Below are 23,163 nucleotides of genomic sequence, written 5' to 3'. Positions count from 1 at the left end.
CCGATTCACAATCGGTTTGATTCAGGGTTTTTTTTAGGAAAACGATTCACCTAGTGAATTGAAAGAACTGCGAATCTCATGTAATATGGTTAATTTGATTTTTGCATATAGATGTTAAAACAAGGGAAAAAATGCTGGAGGAAATACTTCAAAAGATCCAATCATGAGAAGATTGAAGGTTTTCTACAAGATCGATGACCTCAAGAATAGCTCCTTATATAATCTTCGGGATCCAGACTTGATGCCAATAGTTGATAGTCAGGTCTAAAATCATTTTGTACATTTATCATTACTCGATACAGAGTTGGCAACATGTTACAAAATTTTTGTTGACTATTACATTTATGGTACAAATGAATCAGTCAAAATTAATGGATTACTAAAAATTGCACCCAACAGTGATGTTGCTGCTGCTAAATCAGTTGCCCAGAAAGCGTGCCAGTTAAATCTGACTTTTCACCACTGGCAAGCACATATTCTTAAGCTCAAGATACTAGATATTCAGTGGCCTTACTTTGCGCTTGTGGCCGATACTGTTCACCAGAGCTTTCCGAGTACAGACAGGAAACATATTGATCTTCATTCCCTTCAATTGCCTGAGGACATACGGGAAACTAAGTTGATCTCTGGATGTGAATCGAACCACCTCATTGAACCAAAGGCACATAAACAAATTTGTCATGGGGTTGTGCTCCCTCACTATTACAGAAGCTTCAGCCAGAGCTGCATTAGGAAAAACTTTCATGTTATGCACAAGTATTTGACATCATATACAGCATATTCATTAATATTAACAAGCAACTTGATACCTATGGTACCCGGACACGCTATTATACCCTCCATACATACAAGTTTGTATTCAATTTATAATTTCTAATTATATTTTCAGTTTATAACCTTATATTTTTAGTATATAATATATATTTTAAATATATTATATATATTTAGGTTATATTCAGTTTATTTTATATTTATATATATAGCCGTGTCCCCATACCCACATTTTTTGGAATTGCCATGTCATAATCTCCGTACCCACACCCGTACCCAGGTGACATAGCTCGATACCTATCAAGGTCAACATTTCATCTAAGTTCAGAGACATGAATCTCAAAGAACATGCAACATATTCATCAAAACACTGCACCAATACAACAAAAAGGTCTGATACATTTGTTGGCTAGATTGATATCTTTCTCTTATATTAAAGGGGGTATATTCTTAAGTAAAATAAAACAAAAAACATAGCTTGTGACATTATATGGCAATGTCATTATTAATAGCCATTCCGAAATTTTGCCACTCGCTTCCAGCCAGAAATCTCAAGTAAAGATGCATTTTGCATGCCCAGCTTGACAGAACCACAATTTTTATACTCAGCCATTATAGCAAAACTCACAAAGAACAAAACATTAGATATCCATTCAAACAAGGAGTCAGATGGGAATGCCCATGCCAAAACAAAAGAATATCTATATCGGCCAAAAAGTTAATCAGGTTAGCAATACACATGCTTCAGCAGTTGGCACAACCACTTCGATCCTCGAATGACTGAACTGTGTTCAACCTCTTTCACATCCTCACCTATAAATATTCAAGGAATAGATAGCTATACAGATGGATCTCAGGAAATAAAGCTAAGCAAATGTAAAATTATTAAACATGGAAAAGGGTCAGAAAATTTTGTAACTCAAACCACCAGCAAGTTGTAGCTTAACCTCCAAGGTGGCTATCCAGTCAAATCCATCACTTCTAGTTTTCATCAAGAAATTTAGAGTTTGAATTCTAGCTACCTCCAAATTAACCCCTTACACCTCTATGAATACATCCTACTCCCAAAGACAGTGGGATTGAACTTGAAATCGTAGCCTGTAGAATTTATGAACAAAGCATGCATTCTTGAAGAAAGGAAGTTGTTCTAGTGAATAATGATTATGGCCCTCTCAAAGAAAATAACGATTATGATGATGAAGCTATGACAAGAGTTGGCTCCACACTATAAAACACAATTACTTAGTTCTATTTGTCATATTTTTAAATCTTAACCTGAGTATTCTTTAGTATTGATGTTGTGATTCACAACACTTGGTGACGGAAGCAAAGCGTGAATTTCAACTACACGTGTTGCCCTAATTTTTTTTGTAGGGGTCATCCCTCTTTGCAGGAAGATGATTAATTGTCTCATAGCAAATCATCCTTCTCCTAAACAGGATATAAGGTATCCATGTGAAATTTTGCTATTATCAGTATAAAAAGATGTGGCAATTATATTACAATTAAAGATGCTTCAAGGCATGCACAAAAAGCCATACACAATATGTGAAAGGTGAGAAGATTTAAATGGATCATCAGATCAAATTAAGTGCATGCTAAAAACAGGAAACAAGAGAGAATGAATATTATTTTTATTCTAAATATTTGAATAGAAATCAATACTTGTCCTTTAACCAACCAAATGATATAACCCAAAGCCTATGTCACAGGGACATTCTTTTATCCCCATACATTTGATAAATCTGCAAATGACACCAAAATATCCCAGCAAAGAAGAAGAAGAGATGCGGCAGAGAGAAGATGCTGTTGAATGGGATGATTCCTAATGTGGGTTGCGACCTAAATCTTTCCATATATACCAAACTGTCTTAATATTACATGGACTGAAATAACCCTGTTATAGAATAACAAACAAACACATAAGAAGGGATATTAAACCAATACAACATAAATTACAATGAGTAAAATTGGATCAGAACCAGTGAGCCCATATCCATATTCATGCCTTAATGACATTGTCACCTGGTATACTATTCTTAATAGATAACAACACAAAATTAGTTGTATCCTTGTATTTATAGTTGTATTTGTATGACAACCAAGAGCAGGACATTTCTGAACAAATTAAGAAAGCCCTTCATTTGCAGAGTTAAAAATAATTTATTCATATTTCATGAGCTAAGTGACTTTAAGGCAACTTGAAATGGGCTTCCATTTACATATGACTAAGGCTGAATGACTCTTAAGGTGAACAAAACCTCCTTTTTTTTCCGGTTAAATTTGCCATGAACCTACCCAAGGGATATGTTCATTTAAAAATCTTGTGTTTCACTAAAAAACATATGGAGTTTAGCACGTGTGGACCTGACAAAGCTATTTATTAAGAAAATTCAACAAGCAATTCCCCTCTGAACAGCTAGACTTTTTCAGCTAATGCATATTTTTGTCTTGGTGCATCTAAAATAGATGGAGTTGAATGTTACCTTTCTTGCCATTGAACCGCTTGTCTTCAGGAAATCCATCAAGGTGGTACTGTGTGAGTTGTACTTCAACTTCTTCTGGGGTTGCTTTATGCTTCTTAACAATTGCCTTCCCCTCATCATAAACATTACTTCGAGCTCCATGCTCTGAAATTGCAAGTAAAGAATGTGTACGCCAAAGAAGTGCCTCAAAAACACCAATTGGATCTCTTCGAAATTGAGACTTGGAATCCACCCAAATTGAATATCTTGCTTCAGGGAAGAGGCGATGGCTTAACATCTAATTTCAGATGCCCAAAATGAACAATTAATTCATTTCAATGTTCAAATAACTTACATCCCTTACCTTAATTATCTAGCACCTAAGGAGAAATTACACACACATTAAACAGTGTAATCTTTCTTCTTTATTGGTCAACTGCACCTGATTACCTTATATCCCAGGGTCAAGCCCACATGCTTGATATGAGGAATTTCCATACAATGTGATTATGTACAAAATTCCGCAGCCAAGACATTACAATACTTCAGAGAGAGAGAGAGAGAGAGAGAGAGAGAGAGAGAGAGAGAGAGAGAGAGAGATCTTGACTAGCATCTCTCAGACTGTTAATACTAAAAAATAGATTTCTCAGAATTTTACTGAGAGAAAATTTTCCACAATTTTAAGACATAATATCTCCTCAAATTCTTAAGATTTTTTTCTAGTTTTCAAGATTTATAATTTATCTATTAAATCACACTATTTCTTTTCATCAGATATTCTTCTGAAGAGAAATCAAGAAAACAAAACAAAATTTTTTCAGAATATTTTCAGTTAGAATCACAAGTAAATTTACTCCCAATGAAGCAATGAAAAGAAAAATGTCCGAGAAAAGGACCACACACCTTGGGAATTTTTCCATTGAGTCGTTGGTCAGAGAATGGGAGGTCCCTAACAACCACAATTCTCCATTTACCAATCATATGATCATCACCAATCACCTTCATTTCTGATTCTTGAGTTGAGCGAGTGACTTCATCCCAAAAAGCTACATAGCATACCTGAAGTAAAAAACAACTGGATTAGCTTACGGAGACTGCATGCATTAGTTTAAGAAGATTATTTTGAGCCAAAAAGAAACCTTTCTAAGTGATGCCTGTGACATTCCAATAGGCTGATAGAGATCATCTCCACCACCAAATGCACATGTAGACACAACAGCTTTGCATGATCTCATAAAACCTATGTCTTCATCAGATATTTTAAATCCACCACTTTCACTATAGAAACCACAGTGTACTACAGCTGTTTCATTTACCTGAAACAATCATTAATATACCAGAGAAAAATAGAGAAAAAAAGAATAAGAACATAAGCCAATAACATATACAATTATGAGAATATACATGCATAAGCAAGGTTCTGTAAGATCAGGCAAGGGAAATTCTCCTTTTTTTCTAATATTGAGTTCTGATATTAACCTTAAAGCTATCCGCCCTCTCAGAGAGGGTCTGGAAGCCAGTGAAAAGATTAAATCTGGTAGCCTCCATATCTTGGTGTGATACATCATTAATACCTCCATTGTGATTCACATCCACATGTGATTTATATATCACTTTTCTCACAGGGCCTTTTTTCAATGAAACAAGTGGGAGCTCCAACTGCTCAATTTCTTCTAATGGTAAGATCTTCAAGCAAGCTGAGGAATTTGTAGTCAATAAGTTCCCATTGAATACAAGATATTGCTGAAAAGCATTAGCAACTAATTTCACATAAAATCTTATGAACGACAGAATTACTAGTGAAATACAACAAACTCAGGGAAAGTGGAAATAAATGAACATATTTCATGCATCAATTAGACACATTTCCTGGAACACAGATGATACCATGATAGAGTAAGTTAGCCAGTAATTGGCAAATGTAAATCATTCTTGGTGGCAATGAAATCTTGGATAACAGGCATGGATGTTATCCAATTTGGCATTTATGCCATCAAGAGAAATATGAAGAATGTGAAGTGCAAGTACCAATATAAAATTAACAGGAAAATATAGAATATTCTGTACATACAGGTAACAAAGTACTGTATGTTAAGAGTAGGGTCACAGTATGTATTATTGAGGGTATTTCAGTCATTCAAGTTATAACATGATATGTTTGTATAAGTTATGTATGCTGAGGGCATTTATGCACAAAGTAAAATATCTTAATATATAAAGACAAAAACCCTGATCTGATGGGATGTCCTCTCTTTCTTGGCTGCCTCTCTCTCTCTCTCTCTCTCTCTCTCTCTCTCTCTCTCTCTCTTGCATCCACAACACACAACCAGCATGAACTCCAAGGCATCTTGTTATGGTATCAGAGTAGGGGCAAGTATAAGACCTCAAATCTCCAAAGGCTGCTGACAAACATCTTTTCTTCTACAAGATAAGTCGAGTTTTCTCCTTCCTTCTCTTCGTCTTTATGTTTCTTCTTTTATTTATTCATTGTTATACTTCTTGCATATTGCTTTTTGGCTTCTCATCAAGTCGTCCTTTTATTCCTTATCAAGTCGTTATTCTGTTTCCTTTAAAAAGCAGTCCCATTGATTTCAAAAGAAAAAGGAAGTAAAAAAAAGGAATAGAGCTGATGTCATTGTTGATGTCATCATTGCTGCAAATATCTTTTCTGCAGATGTCTTCTTGATTCTCTCCAAATTTTCTGTTTGTGTTTTCTTCGTTGAAAGTTTCTTGGTTTCTTGCTTCAAGATCCATTAATTGTCTTACATCCTTCTTTGTATGTTTGGTTGTTTGCTTCCCAAAAAAATTACTATTCCTTTTGTTTGTTCAGATTAATTCCCTGGTCTTTGCTTATTAATTTGGATATTTACATTGTTTTCCCTTTTGAATCTTATTTCTTTCTGTCCTGCCAATATGTCTTTTTCGAATCCTAGAATGAATTTTCTTTTTTGAACCCACTTGTCATTGATAAGTTGGATTCCTCCAAGTTTATAAGCTGTAAAAAGTATATTACTTTGTTCATTAGCAGCCTCAATTTGATGGGCTATCTTGACGGGGCTCTTCCGGTGCCTGCCGAGTTCATTGTGTCTCATGATGCGAAAGAAGGGCAACCTACCAAGACAACTACCACCAAGAAACCAAAAGTACACCTCTTGAAAGAAGAACGATCAATCTGTGGTTGTCTTCATTACGGCCACGCTCTCAAGAGAAGTTTTGCTTCAAGTATCTACAGGTGTTCCTGCGAGGGAGCTGTGGTTAACACTGCATCATCAGTTCGAGCAAATTTCCACCCTGAAAATCTACTATTTGAAAGGGGAGCTTGCTGAACTGAAATGAGGAGATTCCAATGTTATTGAATATCTGAACCATATCAAATCCATGATGGATCAACTTGCTCCAGTTGGCACTCCCATATCTGATGAAGATATTTGCATGAAAACAACTAGAGGATTGGGGTCTGAATATGACATGTTTGTTACCATGTATGCTGACCTGAGTCCACGACCGACCTTTGATCATCTTTGGAAGTAGACTTCTTGAGCATGAAGCCATGTTTAATATATCAGGGTCTAGCAAGAAGGAATCTATCAGACTACAACATGAAGTTTTGTTTCCTGGGAATGCTCCACCTGGACCATAGGGCTCAGAAAGAGGCAAAGGCAAGCAATATGGACGTGAATCAAGTATTTTGCCTACTCAATGGGATAGAGACCAGGAAATATTACATGTCAGATGTGCGGGAAGTGTGGGCACACCAGTTCAGATAACTATTGGAGATATGTGCCTTCTTATTGTCCATCTACAGTTCCTATTCTGGCACACTTCGGGTCGCTAGCTACTAGTAGTTTTCCTACTTTTCAGGGACCACATGGTCCTACTCCTATGGGCCCTAATTATTCTCACCCTTGGTCCCAGACTCCCAGGCAGTCTCTTATGCCTCATATGCTCTTTCTCACGCATGAACATAAGATGTTGATACTCTGAGTACTGGCTTCTCGCATATGAATTTAAATCAGAACCATCTTGTAGATCCTTAGGCAGCTCTAGTTAACATTCATACCCCATTGCCAGCACAAAACAACATGCAATGGGGAACCAGTGGGCAACACTCTAATGCATGGTACATCGTGACAAGTGATTAAGGTAAACTTCTCAATGTTGTTCCTTATCATGGCATGGGTAGAATAGTCACTGGTGATGAAAAATATACCCCCTTCACTCATGCAAGAACAACTGTTGTTCACACAAATTCAGAAAAAATATATCTTTCCAATACTTTTCTTGTTCTTGGTATTCAACGTAATCTCATTTTGGTTTTCTGGTTATGTGATCAGTCTAAGTCTTACATTTCTTTCACCCCATCTTCTGTTTCTGTGAAGGAACTTCACATCAATCAGATTTTCATTGAGGAAAAGAGATGTTGGAACCTCTATGTCATCAATGGATTCCAACATCCGTCATTGTCTTTCAGTCCAGTTTTGATCTCTAGTGTGGAGAGTCAGAATAAAGAGACCGAGTTGTCACTTAAAAAACTTGGTCATTGCAATTGTAATTTTCTTAGTGTCTTGTGTAGTAAGAATCTTGTTTATCTAAAGAACATGATTTCCAAAAAAACCCTTTCTTTTTTCTTTCTGTTATATTTGTAAGAGCCATGAGCTCTCTTTTGGAACATCTAATAAAAAATCTTCGTTCCCTTTTGAGTTGATTCATACTGATCTTTTGGGGTCCTGCGCCCGTTCTCTCCTTTCTAAATCTTGGTGTTATGTTACTTTTATAGATGATTTCAGCAAATATACTTGGATTTTTTTTCTTAAATATAAAGATAAGGTATTTTCTATTTTCCAACGTTCCAATAATTATGTTGAAAATCTTTTTTTTTTGTAAGATTCTTACCCTCAAGAGTGATGGTGGTAGTAAATACGCATCCATGTATTGAAACAATATCTTCATGATAATGGAATCTAGCATGAGATGTCCTGCCCAAGGACACCTGAACAAAATGGTGTTGTGGAATGCAAACACCACTTCTCACAATGATGGCAGAATCTTAGAACTGTCCTGTGGACAAAGGCATTTCATACTATGGTTTTTCCCATCAACCACATGCTTCTAACGAGCTTAAATGAGTATACACCACCAATGTTGTCAGTATCGTAGCGAATCAGCCTGAATTGGATGGGTTATACCACATCGGTAAAAAATGATACCAAACGAGCTGAATCGGTTTATCTTTTAATTTTTTAAAAAAGGGTTAAAATTTTTTGTTTATTAACATGCATCATCTTCTGGTTAAAAATTAGCCGATTCAGCTCAATTTGGTTCAAAATCAGAATTGGTTGATTCCCTGAATCGTCTCGAAAATCATTCAGGGTACGATACGATTCTGACAACATTGTACTCTACATTTTTTGTTATTTGGGGAGAATCCAGACTACTGTCGCATGAGAGTTTTTGGCTGTGTGTGATGCTCTTGTTCTTAAAACTCTTTGAGATGTCTCCAAAAGCTCAAATGTGTCAATTTGTTGATTATGATGATGAGCATAAGGGATATAGGTGTTTTGATCATGATTCTCAAAGGCATGTCAAATCCCGAGATGTTTTTGATAAGAACAAGGCAGCAGGCTGCAGTAGCAATTCAGATCACATTCGCCCGGAAATTGTTCATACTTTTTTTTGCTATCTACTCATGCTACCAGAGACAATATTTCAGGACCAGTAGGTCTACTTTCATGCAGCATAATATGGTTTCTCTAGCAGGACAGGTCAATGCATTTGAAGTGCCTCAAGCTGAATCTGATTCTTTTCATATGCAGCCACCAAAGTCTACTACATCCCCTTAATTTGAACTCGTGTATAGTAGACGTCACAAGGCAACAATTAGAGAGACTGATATGTGTGTTGCTATACCTCCTTTGGCTGAAAATATGCAGCCTAGTACACCAGAAAACCCAGGCATTGTTGCAGCTGACCTTCTCGCACAGATAACAAAGTCATCAACAGTGAAACATTCACTGGATCAGTTTGTTAGTTATGAAACTTTCTCATTAGATTTTAATGTGTTTGATACAACCATTGAGAATGAAAAAGAACCTACGAGTTACAGAGAATCCAGTCAAAATCTGTGATGGGTAGAAGCTATGAATGAGGAGATCAAGGTATTGCATGAGTGAAACACTTGGATACTAGTAGATAGGCCTCCAAAAAAGAATATTGTGGGTTGTAGATGAGCATACGAAATCAAGCACAAATCTGATGGGAGTGTAGAAAGGTTCAAGGCACATTTAGTTGCTAAAAGATGTACACAGGAACATGGGTTGAAGTTTGATGAAACTCAGTCTTGTTGTTTGAATGGGTACTATAAGAGTGGTGCTATCTCTTACAGCTGCTCACAGATGGCCTCCGTATCTGCTTGATGTGAAGAATGCATTTCTTCACAAAGATCTATATGAAGAGGTTTACATTGAGCACCCTCCTGATTATCCAAAAGGGAACACCTGAAGTACAATCCTGAAATTGAACAAGGCTATTTATGGTTTAAAGCATGCATCCAAAGCATGGTTTGAGACTTTCAACAATGGGATTAAATCTCTAGGGTTCACAAGAATCCATTGTGATTATTCATTATTTTTTCACCATGATAATAGAGGTATGACTATTATGTTGGTTTATGTAGATGACATCACCACAACAGAGAGCGATGTATCCGGAATACAACAGCTGAAAAAGATTTTGCATGATCGTTTCACATGAAGGACCTAGGATTTCTAAGATATTTCTTAGGAGTTCAGGTTGACCAAAGGAGTGATTCTCTGTGTCTCATACAGTGCAAATATGCTCGTGATCTTCTCCGGCGAAGTGGAATATTACAATGTAAACCTGCCAAAATTCCTATGGTCCAAAGCGTAAAATTACAAGAGAAACAAGATGACGACTCATTGCTTACGCAGCCTGAGAAGTTCACAAGTATAGCGGGAGCTCCGCAGTATATGACTTTCACCAAACCTGATCTTCTCTACACAGTCAATCAGGTATCCTAGTATATGCACACACCCAGGCAAAGTCATATGAAAGCAGTTAAAAGGATTCTGGAGTACATTAAAGGTATTATGTCAGATGGCTTAGTGTATAGTGTATAATAGAGGGAGTCATATTCCCAAACATGCACAAATTATTATTGTGACATACTCTGATGCTGAATGGGCAGGAGACCTTAATACCAGAAGGTCGGTGATAGGTTACTAGGTATATCTGGGGTATCGTCTTATATCTTTGTGATAATGGAAGTGCTATAACTATTTCCACTAACCTTATTCAACATGAAAAGATGAAGCATGTGGAGCTGAACCAACATTTTTTTCATGAGAAGGTAGAGGATAAAGAGATTCAGCTCGTATTTGTCACTAGTGAGAAACAAATTGTTGATTAATTCACAAAGCCACTATCGGTTCAAAGGCATTGGTAATTGAAGGCCAAACTGTCCATGGTTCAGATAAAGCATGTGAAGCTGGACCAATATTTTGTTCGTGAGAAGGTTGAGGATAAAGATATTCAGCGTGTATTTGTCACTAGTGCAAAGCAAATGGATGATTTATTTACCAAGTCACTTTTGGTTCAAAGGCATTAGTTCTTGAAGGGCAAACTGTCCATGGTTCAAAACCATGTACAGTTTGAGAGGGAGTGTTAAGAATAGGCAATATGTAATTGTGTAAGGGTATTTCAGTTATTCAAGTTATAACAGGATATGTTTGTATAAGTTATGTATGCTAAGGGCATTTTTGTACAAAGTAAAATACCTTAATATATAAGAACGAGAACCCTAATCTGATGGGATGTCCTCTCTTTCTTGGCCCTCTGTCTCTCTTGCATTCACAACACACAACCAGTACGAACTCCAAGGCATCTTGTTACTAAAACAATAGTTAGTAGCACTATCATTCTTAGTGTCAATAGTTTATTTCCAGTTTCTCTCTAAGAACAAACACTAAAACGGATGATCAGCAACATGCCTTTTCATAACTGGATGAAGAACACCACATCTGTGAGCCCGTCTATTAAGGACATTTGAAATGTCCAATATTGCATGAAGGGCAATCAAAAACCTTCATTTAAAGTGAAAAAATAAAAAAGAAAGACATCATGACAGTCCAAACATATGCACAAGATTTTTCATTGATCTCTGTATATGTAAATGGTTTTCTGCAAATCAATGTTTCCCAGTTGTGTACACTTCAAACTCCAGCCAGAGGACTTACTACATGATTCTTTTAAAAATAGGCATGCAAACAGGTAAGATTTAGTTTAGATTAGATGTAGGCATTACTGAATCTTACCGAGAATATTACCTATTTGGATTTGGAGTCAGATAACTCCACCTGTGTATAACTGTTTAGTTATACACTGCCGGTCCCAAGCCCGAATAAAGGAGGAGGGTTGCGGTAGGCCTGTGACAGCCAGCATAAAAACTTTGTCATATCCTATGAAAATGAACCAATATGAGAATTTCGTTGGGGCGTTCCCTACTGAGCGACGCGCTGTACTCTCTAGGCCCGGAGGCAGTGATAAATGGGCAAGGGTTGCTAGGTCGTCGCCCAGAAGCGACGCGTCACACCGGCGCCCGGGTGTGGTGTCAAATAGGCAAGGGTTCCCTCACTTTGTTGGACGGGTGGGGGTAAAGAAGTTAGTCCAAGACCATAAAATTAGGTTAGCCACTTGGAACATAGGGTCTTTAACTGGTAAGTTGGTAGAGTTAGTAGATGTTATGTGTAGGAGAAAGATTGATATTTTATGTCTTCAAGAGACCAAATGGGTAGGTGAGAAAGCTAAAGTGATAGAACCTTGGGGATATAAGATTTGGTATACAGGAATAAATAGGAATAGGAATGGCGTAGGGATTGTTATGAGTCGTCAGTTTATAGATAATGTAGTTGAGGTCCGTAGAAAGGGTGATAGAATTTTACTTATTAAATTAGTGTTAGGTACGGATATTATTAATATTATTAGTGTTTATGCCAGAGTTACCGGAAGCGCCTAGGCAAAAGGGGAAGCGCGCTTCCCCGAAGCGCGGTTCGGAAGCGCGAAACGTCGCGCTTCCGAAGCGTGAGGGGAAGCGTCCCCCTTTTTTGGGAAGCGCGCTTCCCTTTTATGGGAAGCGCGTCCCCCTTTTATGGGAAACGCGCTTCCCATAAATGGGAAGCGCGCTTCCCCCACGTTTCCCCCACGCTTCCCCCTCGCTTCCCCCTCGCTTCCCCCATTTTTTTCATTTTTTTTCGCTTCCCCTCGCTTCCGGTTCGCTTCCTAGGTCGTTTCCGAGACGGTTCAGAATTTTCTTCTAAGTGGTCCCACGCTTCCCCGCTTCCTAAATTTTTGAAAGTGCCTCGCTTCCCGCTTCCCGTATCGCTTCCCGCTCCCGCTTCCTTGACTGGTAACTCTGGTTTATGCACCTCAAGTAGGTTTAGATGATTCCATTAAGCATCAATTTTGGGAAGATTTAGATGGAGTAGTACAAGGGATATCTTATGGAGAAAAGCTTTTCATCGGCGGTGACCTTAATGGACATGTAGGCATTAGTAGGGATGGATTTGAGAGTATCCATGGAGGCTATGGTATAGGAGAAAGAAATGAAAGTGGAGAAAGGATTTTAGATTTTTGTTTGTCCTATGATATGATCTTAGCAAACACTTGGTTTAGGAAGAGGGAGTCTCACCTAGTAACATTTAAAAGTGGGGTTAATACGAGTCAGATAGATTTTTTCCTACTTAGAAAGAGAGATAGGGGTTGTTGCATCGATTGTAAGGTTATACCGGAAGAAAGTGTAGCTGCACAACATAGAGTCTTAATTTTAGATCTTAGAATTAGACAATACCGCAAAAGGGATAGACATAGGATAGATCCTAGAATTAAGTGGTGGGCACTGAAAGGAGCTAAACAAGGAATGTTTGCAGAGCAGGTAGTTAAGGAAGCTGATTGGTGTCTCGAGGAGGATTCAGAATCAATGTGGAATAAGATAGCGGGTGACATGAGAAAAGTGGCTAAGGAGGTATTGGGTGAGTCTAAAGGCGGTGCACCACTAGGTAAGGATACATCATGGTGGAACGAGGATGTCAAATTAGCTATTAAGGTTAAAAGAGAGTGTTATAGAAATCTAAGTAAGAGTCGGGATAATGAGAATTTGGAGAAGTATATGATAGCAAAGAAGGAAGCTAAAAAAGTAGTTCGAAACGCGAGGGCTAAGGTATATAAGGAGGTTTATGACAAGTTGGATACCAAAGAAGGCGAGAAGGATATTTATAGGCTTGCAAAGATGAGAGATAGGAAATCGAAGGATTTGGGTATGGTTAGATGTATCAAAGATGAAACACAAAGGGTTTTAGTCAAAGATGAGGAGATTAAGGAGAGATGGAAAGATTATTTTGATAAGCTATTTAATGATAGTCATGCTCAAGATCTTGGAGACTTCTCCATTCCTTTTCATGAGATTAATCGTGACTTCATGCGCAAGATTCAAAAGAAAGAAATTGCAGAGGCTTTGAAGAAAATGAAATCAAGAAGGGCAGTTGGCCCAGATGGTATACCTATCGAGGCTTGGAAATGCTTGGGAGAGAAAGGTTTAGAATGGTTGACAAATCTTTTTAACTTGATTTGGCGAACAAATAAGATGCCTAATGAGTGGAGGAAGAGTACTTTGGTGCCTTTATATAAGAATAAGGGTGATATACAAGATTGCACAAACTATCGTGGTATAAAACTCATGAGTCATACTATGAAACTTTGGGAGAGGGTGATTGAGTCTAGGTTGAGGAAGGTTGTCATGATATCGGAGAATCAATTTGGTTTTATGCCTGGAAGATCAACTATGGAAGCTATACATCTTCTTAGACAACTTAGTGAAAGATATAGAGAGAGGAACAAAGATTTGCATATGGTTTTTATTGATTTAGAGAAGGCATACGATAGAGTACCTAGGGACGTTCTCTGGTGGACAATGATGAAGAAAGGTGTTTCTCTCAAGTACATTAGTATAATTAAAGATATGTATGAAGGAGTAGTAACCAATGTCCGCACTTGTGGAGGGGTGACAACCAATTTTCCAATAACGGTTGGGTTACATCAAGGATCTGCTTTAAGCCCTTTCCTATTTGCGATAGTGATGGATGAGCTTACGAGATCAATTCAAGAAAATGTACCGTGGTGTATGTTGTTTGCTGATGATATTGTTTTGATTGATGAGTCTAGAGCTGGGGTTAATGCTAAGTTAGAATTATGGAGACAGACATTGGAAGCAAGACGTTGTAAGTTGAGTAAGAGTAAGACAGAATATATGGAATGTCGGTTTAGTAAGCAACGAAGTAGTGATGAGAGTGTAGTGAAGCTTGGTGAGCAAGAAATACCTGTGGATGATTGTTTCAAATATTTGGGATTTATCATTCAAAAGTATGGAGAAATTGATGAAGATGTAAATCATAGGATAAAGGTTGGGTGGATGAAATGAAAAAGTGCAACTGGAGTGCTGTGCGATCGTAGAATGCCATTGCGATTGAAGGGAAAGTTTTATAGGACGACTATTAGACCCGCTTTACTATATGGTACGGAATGTTGGGCTGCCAAGAGACATCATATTCAAAAAATGAGTGTAGCTGAGATGCAGATGCTTAGATGGATGTGTGGAAATACTATAAAAGATAAGATTCGGAACGAGGAGATACATAAGAAGGTAGGTGTTGCACCCATTGAAAATAAGATGCGAGAGAATCGTTTACGGTGGTTTGGACATATTCGGCGAAGGCCTAATGATGCTCCACTTAGAAGGTTGGAGAAATGGAAAAATATATTAGTTAAAAGAGGTCGGGGTAGGCCTAGGAAGACTTGGATGGAGATGATAGGAAAGGATATGAATGCTTTGAACCTCACCGAGGACATGGCATTGGATAGAAATGATTGGAGGAAAAGGATTCATGTGGAAGACCCTAAATGAATTTCTTTTTTGGTTCATATCGCTGACCCCAATTGTTTTGGGATGAAGGCGTAGTTGTTGTTGTTGTTTGTTGTGGATTTGGAGTCAGATGGGAAAAGGCTATGTCACCTGGGTGCAGGTCTGGGTCCGGGTATGGGTACGGAGCGTACAGCATAGCAATTTCAAAAAATAAAGGTACGGGGACACATCTATATATATATATATTATATAAGGTTTGGGTCTGGATCATATGTGGATCCATATTAAGGTCTATATGTAATTTTCAAAAAAAAGAGGAGGGGAATGAAAAATTTTAAAAACCATATTTTTGGTGTTTGTGTAATTTTCAAAAAAAAATGAGGGGAAATGAAAAGTTTTTTCAGAGAGACCTACCTTTACCTACCTTTTTCATTTATGAAGGTGCCAGGTTCTTGAAATTACCCCTCTCCTTTCCTTTTAAAGAGAGAGAAAGAGAGAGAGGTGGTATTTTCAAGAACCCCTTGGCCCCACCCGTTTTCATTTATGAAGGGGTAAGGGGTTCTCGAAAATACCCCTCTTTTTTTCTTTTTAAAAGAGAAATGGCATCCACAAAATGAACAAGACAATTCACTTATGGTCTTGCTTCACAAATGATGGCTGGTAAGATATCTGCACTTGCAGATCTACATTAACTTTGTTGCATTCATCTTTGTTCCAAATAGGTGAGTAAAGGTTCAGTTTTGGGTTGGATGTGGCCAACACCAAACCCAACTAATAGGATGTTGCCTAAACAGAATTGGATTTGGATTCAATCTCGGGTGGTGAAAAACTCATACCAAATCCACATTTTTACATGTAATCGGATTCGGATATCCATCAAATCCGGATATCTGTTGGATTCGGTAGAAAAAAATAAAAAACATTCTGCATCCAGTTATAACCGTATATGGTTTCAGCTTACCAGATCTGACTAAATGATATTAGATTTGATATCAGAAAAATCTGATCCATTGACATCCCTAGTTCCAAAGACACACTGCATGCTCAATATTTAGGTTTAACAAAATAATATAAGATGAGATCTTTTATCAAAAAAGGATAAAAAGTTAACTTTATGCCTTAAGCAGGTATCAAAATGCATAAGAAAAAGCAGATGGTTGAATGTAATAACAGGAAAGTTCGGTGGTTCTATGACAATAGCTAATAACTGTATGAATAAAAAGTTCCGATTAAAGTAAAAACAATTAATAAACTTTAAATTAACTTGATAAAGGTTTACATGTACAAATGCAAGTATGATCAGAATTTATTTTAATAAACGCAAGTATAAACAACTTGCACGGTCGAACAAGTTCTAAATCACTCACACAGTTACACATATGCAACTTCAAATTAACTTGCGCATGGGCAAGTGAGAAATTCATAATGACAAAAAAAATCTTGCCAATATGCGTGTCCCATGCAAGTATGGATAAAAGTAAAATCTTTTTTTACTTCAACTTACATTGTGAAAGTCTGAAGCCCAACTTCAAATGCAAGTGAAAATAAAAGTAGAAACCTTTCACTGACACTTCCACCTAAATCCAACCTCAACATGTATGTTCTATGCAAGTAAAAGCATAAGTAGAAGACTTTTATTGATACTTGCATCATGTAGTCTTTCAATATCTCACACTTATAAGAGCCAATTATTTGGTGAGTGAGAAAAGTCTTTAAGTATATTGTTTTTATGAGAATCTTTTGGCATCCCTTTCTTTAGAGAAAGAGAGGAGTCTTTTTGGCATCCCACTCTCATGGCAGACCTTTGGCAATGTTTTGTTTGGAGAAGGAGCATGTACAAATCCTGCTTTCATGGAAGTCTTTTGACATCCCTTTCTTTGGATAAGGAAAAGGGCTTTTTGGCATTATTTTCCTTAAAGAAGTGGTTGGTTTTAAAAACAAACCTTCTTTGCTGCCAAAAAATTGTTGATGTAGCTTTTGCTCTACCATGAGTAGAAGAACCCTCATAAGTCAAAGCATGAGAAGTGTAGATGACATTTAGTTGGTTTATCAACACAAACATGACTTTTGGACATTTGATTTTTCACATCATACTTGAAGCTCTTAAAGAGATGAGAGACTGATGGTTTCCAACTAAGAGAGTCTAAGAAGGTTGTTAAATTTTTTTATCTCTACTAAAGAAAAGACTAGAGATAAAATGCAACTTTGAAATTTTTTAATCTTGACGTGCCTTTGCAAATGCCTCTGATTCTCAAGGCCTACAATTATAACTTTCTCTTCTACAAAGCGAGAAGAGAAAGAGAAAGAGAAAGAGAAAGAGAGGGAGAGTAGGAAAAGAGGATTTTTTGAGTATCTAAACTTGTATCTTCATCTCCCTTGCATTCACAAATTCTTTTTAGCAGACTTTCTCCCTTTTCCTAATTTTTATATTGATTTTGGTGCTTCATACCGCTTATATTTATAGAAATTACGACTATGTGATCCTCAAATTTAGAACTTCGCCATGATGAAATATCTTCTATAATGGGTGCTACTTCATTGTGAGATTGTCTATGTCACATGGGTGCGGGTGCGGCACTTTCAAAAAACTTGGGTGCGGGGGTGCGGCAAAAATATAAAAAATTATATATATATATATATATAGATAAATTTTTTATGTTTTAATAGTTAACTTACCCCATCATATTTTTTATGAATTCTTTTATCTCCCTCATTCTCTAATCAAACCATCAGATTAATTTGAAATAAAAAATAAATCCAAGTGATCGTGATGTTTCGGAAAACCCTACCCCTGTAAAACCCATGAATTAAAAAAAATTGAGTCGGATCCGGGTCGGGTCTGGACCCGACCCAAACTGGATACCCCATCCCCGTGCTTTTGTAAAGCAACAAAGGGGTTAGGGTTTTCTCATTCGAGAAAACCCTCCCCACCTCCGCCGCTTGCCCTGGTCTCTCCTCCCGTCCGACCTCCAGCCACCGGCTGACGGCTCGCCGGAGCGCCGACTGATAGCTTATCCCCCCCCTGTGCTCGTCCCTCTCCCTCTCTCTGTTACCCTCTCCTCCCCCTCGGTTTCCCTACGCCTCGAGATCCCTCAGCCACCGAAACCCCGACGAGCCCCACCGCTCGTTTCTCCCTCTCTCTCTCACGACATTTTTTCGATAGCCAACCGCCCTCCCGCGGGCACCTTGTTTGCCGACGACTTCAGCGCCCTCCACGACCTTCTCAGGTAAACCCCCCTTCTCCCGAGTCTTCTTCTCTCTTCTCCTTCTCTCTCGACCCTCCTGCGGGTACCCTGCTTGCCGACAAACTTGGGAGCATTTTTTTTTGTTCAAAAAATGGACACAAATGACCCTGGGTGCATTGACCGCACCTAGGGTCCCATTGACCTCATCGGGTGCTGCACCCACGGCGCGTCGACGCGGGTGCAGCACCCAGTTTGCCGAGTCCCTGTGACTTAAGAGATTGCCATTTAAAATGTGAAGCTGCTTTTATCACTTATGTGTTTGACTTATAAGAACTTCCTGGGATGTGGACATTGTTACAGAAGAATGGGTAGATACTTAAAAGTTGGAAGTTATGTTTGCGTGCAACTTTCATGGAATGTGCAAGTAGGTTAAATTTGAGTTTTGCACAATGTAGATGAAAGTAAAAAACATTTACCCATTTACTTCTCGTGCAACTTGCATGGAATGTGCAAGTAGGTTAAATTTGAGTTTTGCACAATGTAGGTGCAAGTAAAAACCATTTGCCCATTTACTTCAACTACAACTTACATAGACAGTGCGAGTTGAGAGTTAGTTTGGATATTTGAATGTTTCAAATGCTAGTAAATACTTCTATTTTTACTTTCACGTGCATGAACTTTCAAGCTGAGGCTGATTTTAAGTGCAACCTGCCAATAAAAACTTTTACTTTTACTCTTATATTTGAAGCTGGGCTTGGGACTTGCATGGTCAAGTTAAAGTGAAAAAAGACTTTAATTTTATCCTTTACTTGCATAAAATGCAAAAGTTGACAAGACATCTTTTTTTTAAATTATAAATTATCACTTGCACATATGTGAACTTGCACATGTGCAAGTCATTTAAGACTTGCCTAACCATACAAGTTGTGTATACTTATGTTTATGCAATTTTTTTTTGTCAAACTTGCATTAGTTGTTATTGTTATTATTATTTTGCACACATGCAGCCTTTTATAGCATCCTAAATCAATTAACACCTAGTGAGAGAAACTGTTGATGATAAAAAACATAACCTGACACTAGACATTTTAAGGCTCAAAACCAAATTCAAGTATTCCATTTCTATGGTCATAGAGCAAAAGCAAAACATGTTACTAAAGTTTTCCACGATGATACCTCATGCACAACTCGAAGAAGACTGCTAGGGAAATACTTGTATCATCTTATTCATAAAGCACTTCTTTAATATTCTATTGTATCAAGTACTTCTGATCTTACAAATATAAATAATAGTTTCCTAAAATTTGATAAGCCCACACAAAAAGTGGCAGTCAACCACTTGAATTCAAATATTATGTGTATGTGTATTCTATCTGTCATCCGTATTCGTAACAAATAAGAAACTTGATTGCTAATGTAACACAAGGGCAACCCTACTTCCTACTTTGACTTCATAAATGAAATTAGGAACCTATTTCGTCTGGTAATGTTGGCAACAATACGCAATACTATGACTAGGTAGACCTTATAAATGCAAGAGTAAGCAAAAGGATGAGATACATCAAGGTACCAAACCAGTAAGCCAGAAAAACCCATGCAGGCAACTATGCTCCCAAACCATCAGGATAATAGCCCATTTATGCAATCCAAAGATAATATTCGTGGTTACAATGATTAGCTCACATTTCCCTCTTTAAGTACACTAAGCTCTGAATATCATATGCTTCTAGGAGTAGGTACAAGCATGACCTACATTGTCTGAGGCAGCTAAGCAATAAGGTGTATAAAGCTAGGCCTTCAAACCCCTCAAGTTAGGAGGGTCATGTGATCCATTGATAAAAAGTCACTACAAGCGGGACAACAGTTATGATCAAAGAGTAGACACATTTATCAACCTGGCTACAAGAAGAACGAAGTATACACATCTTAGACGTGATTCAACACGGAAAACCACCATTGGTGAAACACCGAAGCACCTAAATTTACTGATCCAGCTAAATAACAGAACATGCATCAAGCATTTGGTATACCGATTCACATCAAGTACTTAAAAAATCAAAAGCTTCGGAAACTCCGATTACATGCTAAATGCAGAACCTCAAGCCAATTAGACAAAAAGACAAATCGAAAAACAAGAACTCTAATCCTGTCTCACATGAAATACAGCAAAAGAATCAACATTTTAACTTTCTAAATAAGACCAATTTTCCACAAGTCGGTTTCTTTCCCGACAAAGATTGAAACATTCTACAGATTTTCATCAAAGTTTCTTATAAAATAAGCAAATTTCGACCGAGGTCCATTAAAATTTCTTAAAAAGATGCAATTTGGGATGAAAGCTGCACTTAAGTTGCGACGATGAAACTCTCTAAAGATTTGGTATAAATACTTAAAAGAAGCAATTGAGAAAAAATTTCATCAACAATTCTTAGAAAACAAGCAATTGAGAGAGAGAGAGAGAAAGAGTTACGCTCTCTGGTTCCGTTGACGGATCGCGTCGGCATGTCCATCCGATTGAGGTTTCCCGCCGACTCTTTCTCCACGGAGGACGAGGAGAAGGAGGAGACTTCTGATCTCGGCTCCGTTACGTCCGGCGCCTCCGCCATCCTCCACCATTCGAAGAGGAGCAACGAGACGATCAAGGAGAGGAGGATCGCCATCTTCCACCGGAAGATCTTCGCTAGCGTTCGCCGGACGATCCCTCCACGGGCGCCGGGTTTCTTCCGCTTCCTCTTCACTCGGACCTTCATCTTTCCGGCATCTTCGCCGGAATCGTCGTCAGAGATGGAGATGGAAACGTTGTTGAGCATCGACACCGCCGGCATTGAATGCAGAGGATGAGGAGGAGGGGGGAGATCGGAATTCCGAAGGGCCTATGCGCGTGGATGGGGTTAGAACGTTTGATGCGGGTGGACTCGTGTTGCCTCGGAGTTGGATCCAACTGTTGCTGGAACACTGCGGTTTTGAGGGAGAAATTTTTATGTAAGGTCTCATCTTTTAGTCTTTTTTTTCATGTGAGAGGAAATGCACCTACGGCCCACAAGGGCTCGGTTCATTGGTAGGATCAACTTGTGAATGTCACCAAAGTTGAAGGGACATCACCTAAGCATTCCACTATATATAGCTTTTGTATCATGATGTTTTATCATGTATAATATAAACCATAAAATTTCATTTTTAGTGGGTAAAAAATCATCAGCTTATAATTTATGAAAACAAGGGTGGTTTAAAAATGTTACGATTCATTATATTTGAGTCCACTTTAACACATGAAAATAATAAATAGAATATGCTAAAAATGATCCAATGGTGATATTTTGCTTTTGGAGCTTAGATTTAGGTAAATCAATTCTGTACCACCATAAAAGTGCCCATATATATATATAATCACATTTTTACATTAGATCAATTTAAAACAAAACTTGTTTTCAGTAAATAAACCCAAAAACTATGAGGTTTTAATGATCCTGACAGTAACCTAACAAAAAGAGGCAATAAGGGTATATATATATATATATCAGAACTAAAAATATGGGCATTTTCAACACTTTTTTTAGCAAATCCAACCATGTGGATGGGATTGGCACGGTGAATTTGCTTGGAATCAATCATTGGATTGTGTATTTTTGATGAAAAATATTATTTTTGAATGCTTGAATATTTATGAAGATTATGAGCCAGTGATTTTAAAGCCTTAAAAAAATCTCGTGCATCAAAATCGGATGATTCAATCAGGTTCTTAAAATTTTATTACGTCAGCATGGTTAGATTAAGAGAAAATAAAAAAAGTCCATGAAAATTATGGTTCACATATTAGTTCTTATATTTTTACTTCTAATATTTTAGTGACTATATATATATATATTCTTTGATTGTACTATCCTTGAAAACAATGATATTCTATAGTGTGTCCACAATATTAGCAATATTTCTCGCATGCTCACTTGCTCCATTATGGGTGGATTAGTAGGTTTTGTAACATTTTACCCTTCTGTTGGATACTGCTTTATGACTGTCGTTGTAAGCAACACTTCTTTTCTGGAAGCAACACTCATCTTTAAGGAATAACATCATTAGCGACATTATTTTTTTAGAAGCTATTTTATTTTTGGATGTGACACTTTTTTTAAAAACACTATCAATGACAGTTTTTTAGTGACACTCTTTGAAAGTGATACTCTTTTTTCGGCAATAACTACCAGCGACACTCCTTTTCTAAAAGTGACACTCGTTTTTGAAGGAATTTTCAATGTCCTCAATACTCACCATCACTATTGGTGGTTACTGTCACTAGTAATTGGTAGGTGACACTCCTCTTACAACAACACTGTCAATGACACTTCTTTTCAACAAGGATACTTCCTTTTTGCTAGCAACCTAATTAAGGATGACCTAAAGAGAAGTGTCGTATAACAATTATCATCGATGGTCGTCACCATTGGTGATGGCTAACATCAAAATCATGGTTAAGTCCTTAGAAATGAGTGTCACTGACAATGTCATTACAAGAGATGCTAACTACTAAATGGTTTAACTTTTTAACGACGATGACCTAAAGAGACGCATCACTCACCAAAGGTTCTATTTGGAAGCCTTAAATTGACTATTATAAACTTTTATTTGAGAGTATCACTTTAAAAAAAGTCACTGATGACGTCATTGTTAAAAAAAAAAGAACATTGCTTTCAAAAATGAATTATTGCTTAAAAAAAAGAAATGTTGCTGATGCATTCCTGAAAGAGGAATGTTACTTCCACAAAAGAATGTTGCTAGATATGCTATATCAACAGTCGCAAAACTGTTTCCACTGAAA

General features: G+C 37.5%; 1 protein-coding gene across 1 annotated transcript; it reads right to left on the bottom strand.

The window, feature by feature from the left end:
* Positions 1–198: 198 nt before the first annotated feature.
* Positions 199–21,304, bottom strand: LOC149822578 (putative hexosyltransferase MUCI70). The gene is made up of 6 exons (XM_089981660.1): positions 20,821–21,304; positions 4,716–4,933; positions 4,376–4,552; positions 4,140–4,295; positions 3,258–3,534; positions 199–723 (listed from the first exon to the last, which is right to left on the bottom strand). The coding sequence occupies exons 1-6, from the start codon at positions 21,173–21,175 to the stop codon at positions 494–496; spliced, it is 1,413 nt and encodes a 470-aa protein (XP_089837786.1). The 5' UTR covers positions 21,176–21,304; the 3' UTR covers positions 199–493.
* Positions 21,305–23,163: the final 1,859 nt, after the last annotated feature.

This window comes from Nuphar pumila, chromosome 11 (assembly GCF_984573655.1).
Source record: "Nuphar pumila chromosome 11, dmNupPumi1.hap1.1, whole genome shotgun sequence".
Taxonomy (NCBI): Eukaryota; Viridiplantae; Streptophyta; class Magnoliopsida; order Nymphaeales; family Nymphaeaceae; genus Nuphar; species Nuphar pumila.
Note: the sequence above shows the minus strand (reverse complement) of the source record. Positions and strands in the feature narration are given on the sequence as shown.

Excerpts from the sequence above, each read along its gene's own strand:
- LOC149822578 (XM_089981660.1), bottom strand. The coding sequence starts at position 21,175 with ATGCCGGCGGTGTCGATGCTCAACAACGTTTCCATCTCCATCTCTGAC. Across the intron at positions 4,934-20,820 it reads CGTCAACGGAACCAGAGAGC|CTTGCTTGAAGATCTTACCA; the intron begins GTAACTCTTTCT and ends CAAATTCCTCAG. Across the intron at positions 724-3,257 it reads GCGGTTCAATGGCAAGAAAG|CTCTGGCTGAAGCTTCTGTA; the intron begins GTAACATTCAAC and ends TTCCTAATGCAG.